The 6,000-nt window shown below is 52.4% G+C and overlaps 1 protein-coding gene across 2 annotated transcripts in view; it reads right to left on the bottom strand.

The window, feature by feature from the left end:
- Positions 1-5,129, bottom strand: part of ADGRA2 (adhesion G protein-coupled receptor A2) — a 61,586-nt gene extending 56,457 nt beyond the window's left edge. Inside the window, exon 1 of one of the 2 annotated variants that reach the window (XM_090051191.1) lies at positions 4,737-5,129. In XM_090051191.1, coding sequence (XP_089907317.1) covers positions 4,737-4,951 — 215 coding nt within the window. In that variant the 5' untranslated portion in view covers positions 4,952-5,129. The remainder of the gene's footprint in view (positions 1-4,736) is intronic. The other variant, XM_090051190.1, reaches the window with a different exon arrangement.
- Between the last annotated feature and the right edge of the window lie 871 nt (positions 5,130-6,000).

Genomic DNA, 6,000 nt, shown 5'->3' on the forward strand with positions numbered 1-6,000 from the left:
AATGCAGCTTACTCTAGCGAAGTAGCGCTCAATCCATAAATTACAGTCACAAGCGCACTTATATTAGAAGTCTAATTGTGCCCTTCCCCGCCCCGGCTTCGGCAGACAGGTAAAGAAACATCAGCCCTGGTCTGGAAGTTTAGACTTGGGACCAAAGCAGATGTTTTTCTACTGGTTTGAAAAGTCAGGCACCAGATCTATGAATTATTCCACATATGCAGAAGGATGTTTGCCAAAGCTGAATGAGATTTTTAACCCATCCGACCACAGAGTCCCAAAACACACAGAGAGGAAGGGAACCACCTCTGGTTTGCTGTGCACAGCTGGGCAGAACACAATGCATGGGCACAAGAGCGGCAGGTACTTTAGCAGATACTGACAGTCCCAGCACTATTATCAGACCGGCTCCTCGAGAGTGAGCGTGTTACCTCTGCAGAAGTGAGAGGAAACCCACTTCAGAAGGAGGGAGCCATCCGGTTCTGGGGAGAGATGCACTGTCCTGGTGGGACCACACTCCTCCATCTAGAAACCTTGCCATTGCAGATCTGCCCGTGGTGTTTTTAGCCCCCAGAGCAGCAGCAGTGCATCCAAAATGAGCCACTCAGCATCTTGGGAGGTTCCTCCTGAACAGGGAAGTCCTCATTTTCCTTCCTGCCCTGTTCTGGGTACAACACTTAAGATTTAACTTGGGTCTAAACGTGGGTGGGGGCAAACATGTGCGAGACGGGGAGCAGGAGGGAAGCAAAGAGAGAGAGAAACCCCTATGCAGGCCATCTGCCAGCCACTGTTCATGCTTATGCCTGGGAATAGCAAAACCTCTTGTCTCCCTACACCGTTTTTCCCCAGCCTCTGCCCATTGCCTTTGGGTCCCTGCTACCAAAGAAGAGCATCAGTTCAAGCAAGTTTCTAACGGCTGGATGCTAAAGCAGTAGCTTTGCTGCATCTTCCTGCAGCTGCAATGACACGCTTGCAGTCTCACCGCCTGTGTCAGTCACACGCAGGATGGGACAACTTCTGGCCAGTGGCAGAGCAGACAGTTCCCAGCTCTCAACCTCCCCTGGTCCCAGAGCTGCGCCTTTCTCAACAAATCAATTCGATGACTTTTTTTTTTTGCCAGAGAGGTTTCACCACCTGGAGTTAATTTCTGCAGTTAAACCTCATCTGCTGGCAGCTCATTGGCTTTAGCTCTAACTGCGAAGCAACAATACTCAAGGGGGCAGGGCTGGGAGAGGCACTGGGAGGAAGAGAAAATTAGCTGCAGTTTTCCTGAACAGAGGGTTTTCCCCGAGGATTGGCTGAGCACTGTGGTATTAGCTCCACAGAGGAAGAGTTGAAGCATAGAGCCTGGACTTCCCATCCACTCTGGGCTCTCAAGGCAGCGTAAGCCAGACCCTGCACCAGTCCAGTCTGAAACCCTGGGCTGGCCATCACATCAGCCCCAAATATCTGACAAAGCTTGCGAGGGGACTCTGCCGCTGCGCCTGGCGTTTTCTTCACTTGGCAACTCTTACCAGGCATGGCGATATGCTGCGGGTGACCTGCTCCTTCTGCTTATTCCCCCATCCCCTGCCTCCTGGCATCACCAGCTGGCTGTGGGGCACAAGGGAACTGCATGTGCCACCCTGACCCAGCCCCATGGACACAGCCAGCACAGCACAGGGATCACCTCCAGCAGGGATACCTTACCCGGGCACAGATGCCAGGCAGAACTGCTAGCATTTTCCAATTCAGTGCTAGCATTTTCCAATTTTCAGGCCAGGATTTGGGGCCTGTGCTTAAGTGCTGAGTGTACAAAACAGACCCAGACATTTCTCATAAAGAACCAGTTACTGTTTAGGAATTAAAGACCCTCTCTGGGGAGTTAGTCAAGCCTTTGTTCATGGATCTTACTCATCAGATTCCTAAGAAGGGGAAGTCATTTTTCAGCAGTGCACTTCATCAAGAAACGTACAGCTCTTCCCAGTGACTTGCGGGGCCCAAACAATTCTGCTAAAAAAGTCAAATGGAAAGACCACGCCAAAATGTCCTTGCAAGCCAGTGGTCCCTAAGGAGGCTACACACCGATGAAAAGCCTCTGGTTTTGATTTTTCCATCTGGAAAAGGTTTAAAATAAATCACATCGAGCGTAGGGAGGAAAGTCTGGGGTCACCGCATATTTGTAGGTTTCTGCCTGCGTCTGTAGGTTTCATGTCACATTTTAGTGGTGTCTTGTAGTACTCTAATGCACGCGGCGCCCCCAGTCCAGCCTCGCTACTTTGCATCGTGAGCTCCAGCTGTCAGACCTTATCAGCAATAAGCTTGTCTCTCAAACAGCCAAACGAAGAAAAATTAGTGGCCATGGGAACTTTAGGTCACCAACAGATATCTTCAAAAAGGCCCTTTCAGCTTCTGCAGTCACTTCCACTCAGTGTCCTCTCCCACCCTGAAAGCATTTCAACACTACGCTAATGAAGCCATGTGGCTGTACGCTCAAGCCCCTAGCCAGCAAAGCATGCAACCGCATGCTTAAGTCCATCTGTCTACTTTCAGCAAAAGACTTAAGCGCGCGCTTAAGTTGAATCACCAGCTTACACATTTTGCAGAGCAGAGATGAGGTACTGAACCAGGGCCCTTGTGAAAAGGCAGGTGAGTAGTGAAAGTGCTGCACTCAGGAAGAAAAGGGATTATAAAGCACTTTAGTCTGGAACAGAAAATATGGAGGAGAAAGATAATCTCCAATGAGTGGGGAAAGTTATCCCACATCCTAACAGAGTACACCCAGGTTAGTACACAGATGGTCGGGCAGGGCGCCACCTTCTTATACAGCAGTATAGGTTATTATACAGATGCTTAAAAGGACAGAAAGGAATACTGCATCTGGGAGGTGTCAGTGATGCATTTCCTGGGCTGTAGTATTTTGCAAGCACTTACGATGCTGTTGCTGCTGCTCTTACAGCTTGAAGTTCAGTTCTGTGGGACAGTTTTCACAAACCACCAAACACGTCTGCAGGTACGTGTGCCACGCACACCCTGATCACGCACTCAGAAGGGATGGCTCATTTTGGATGCATCTCAAAACAACATCCCCTCTCTACAAATAGGGCTCAGCTTGGGCACCCTAAATCACCAGCTAATGTGGACTACAATTTGTCACTGGTATGTAGTGTAGGGCACAGGCTGATGCATGGCCAGGTGGGTTCAAAGGCCTTGCAGGAAAAAGAACCACAAAAGCGTCAAGCGCAGCTCTGCAACCGGCTCTGCCTCCTAGCGTAAAGCGGTCCTCTCTCACCTCCCTGGGCACCCAGTCCAAATGCAGGCAGACAAGGTTGCCTGAAAAAGGGTGATTGTGCCCAAACGCTTGCAAAGAACAATTTTTTACAACTGGTTTGTTGCTCTAATAAAAGATCTATCCATCTACCCCAAGAGTCTTGGCTGCCCGTGTCCTTAGAGCAACACAGCTATAACCAACACCCCAGTCCAAACCCATGCACGTGAAGGCCAGGATGTAAAAATGACTGGCTTCTTTCTTAATTAAAGCAAGCAAACGAACCAACCCATTTGCACAGCACGAAAAACTAACAGGGTCAAAAACAAACACACAGAGAAGAGCACTTCCAAGTTTTTTCCAAACATCCTGCTCAAAAAAGGAGCTTTCTACCTGCTTCCAGGCAAAGGGACAACTCCCAGCCAGCACATACCGTTAAACATACGCATCAGCCATTTCAAGGCTGGAGTCTAGACCCAGGCAAGATATTGACTGACGTTTCCTCTGAACTAAACGGTGGATCACAAGACCTTTTAAATGGGGGTTCAGTTCCCAGGTCTCTTTCCTTGCCCTCCCCAGCCCCCACACATGCAAAACAGCAGGCAAGAAAATAAAGTACAGGACTTTGACACATTCTCTAATTTAGAGGGATGCCATCAAGTCAAATCTGACAAAAAAGATCACTTTTGCGAGAAGCTTTTATAAATCCTAGAACCTGGGTCTGGGTCTTTGGGTTTGTTTGTTTTTTTAAATAATTTAAAACAACACTTATTTCCAGAGGAATCACTTCTTTTTAGTTCCCCCAAGAAAACCCCTGCTCTAAATTATGCTGACAGCTCAACAGGCATGAGAAAATGCAAGAGGGAAACTCTGTCTATAAACCACTGGAACGGACTGTGTTCGTTTTCAGTCCAGGTCCATACTAGAAGCCTTTGCTGATGTAGCAATGCTGGCAAGGGGGTGACTTGTTTAGCGACATGGCTACGCAGGCTCGTGTCAACGCGGTGATACCCAGCAGAAGACTGTTATATGTTGCAATACTGACAACCTTTTTCTAGCGCGCTAGGCCACGGTCTCTGCACTGAAACCGGAGAAATGTCAACAGAGCCTCGGTGGTGAGAAGAAAATCACATTTCTCACTGCTTTCAGCTTTGTTAACCCGAAACGTTGCAGCTCTTGCGCCAGCTCAAACGCCCGTGGCCACTTTCCACACGCCAGATGCAGGTGCGGATCCCGACCGCAGGAGCCCAGGCGCGGCGCCGGGGCACTGTGGGATCCCCTTGGGTGCCAGCGTCCAGTTAAAGGCTGCAGGGGTCACGCCTGTCAAAAGCAACAGGCCTCCGTCTACCCGCGCCTTGGAGCTGGACCCGAGGGCGAGCGCGGCACCCGGCTGGCAGTGCCCCCGCACCCACCGACCCGCAGAAAGTCGCAGCTGGAAGGGCCCTCCAGCGCGAGACAAGGCCCGCGCCGGGCGGCAGGGAGCGGTACTCACAGCGTGGCGGTGGCGTTGGGCAGCAGGCTGGCGTCGGGCGGGTGCGGCAGGTCCTGGCCGCTGCAGACCACCCTGCGGCGGGCGGCGCCCGGGATGCCCAGCGCCTTGGGCCGCTCCCCCGCGCACTTGCAGGCGCGCACGGGCACGGGGCAGGCGGCGGCGCCCGGCCCCAGCACCAGCACCAGCACCGCCGCCAGCGCGGCCCGGCCGGGCATCCTGCCGGCCGCTCCCGCTCCCGCACCCGCACCCGCACCGCCGCCCGCGGCATGGGACGCACCGGGGCGGGGGCGGATGCTCCGCGGAGCCCGCACCGGCGCCGCCCCGCGCCCGCCCCCCCCCGCGCGCGTCTGCGTGTGTGTGTGTGTGTGTGTGTGTGTGCGTCCTCCCGCCCGCCCGGGGACGCGCCACTGCGGGCCCCGGCCCCGGCCCCGGCCCCGCCCCCGCCCCCGCCCGGGGCTGTTGCGTGTGTGCGCGGCTGTCCGAGCACGTGTGTATATGTATGGGGGGGGTGTGCGTCTAAGCATGGGTGTGTACTAGTGTGTGTGTGTGTAGAGATATATGTGTATGTACTAGTGTGTGTGTGCAGCCGCGCGTCTGAGCACGCGCGTATATGTATGGGGGGGGTGTACGTCTAAGCGTTTGTATGTACGAGTGTGTGCGCGTATAGATATATATGTGTATGTACCAGTGTGTGTGTGTGCAGCCGCGCATCTGAGCACGCGTGTATATGTATGGCGGGGTGTGTATGTCTAAGCGTTTGTATGTACGAGTGTGTGTGCGTATAGATATATATGTGTATGTACCAGTGTGTGTGTGTGCAGCCGCGCATCTGAGCACATGTGTATATGTACGGGGGGGTGCATCTAAGCATGGGTATGTACCTCTGTGTGTGTGTGTGTGTGTGTGTGTGTGTGTGTGTGTAGAGATATATGTGTATGTACTAGTGTGTGTGTGCAGCCGCACGTCTGAGCACATGTGTATATGTATGGGGGGTGTACATTTAAGCATGTGTATGTACCAGTGTGTGTGTGCATATAGATATATATGTGTATGTACCAGTGTGTGTGTGCAGCCATACGTCTGAGCATGTGTGTGTAGGTATGGGGGGCGGTGTACGTCTAAGCATGGGTATGTACCAGTGTGTGTAGAGATATATATGTGTATGTACAAGTACATGTGTGCAGCCATGTGTCTGAGCATGTGTATATATGTATGGGGGGGTGTACATCTAAGCATTTGTATGTACGAGTGTGTGTGCAGCCGC

Source organism: Crocodylus siamensis, chromosome 6 (genome assembly GCF_052110815.1).
Source record: "Crocodylus siamensis isolate JL-2025a chromosome 6, ASM5211081v1, whole genome shotgun sequence".
Taxonomy (NCBI): Eukaryota; Metazoa; Chordata; order Crocodylia; family Crocodylidae; genus Crocodylus; species Crocodylus siamensis.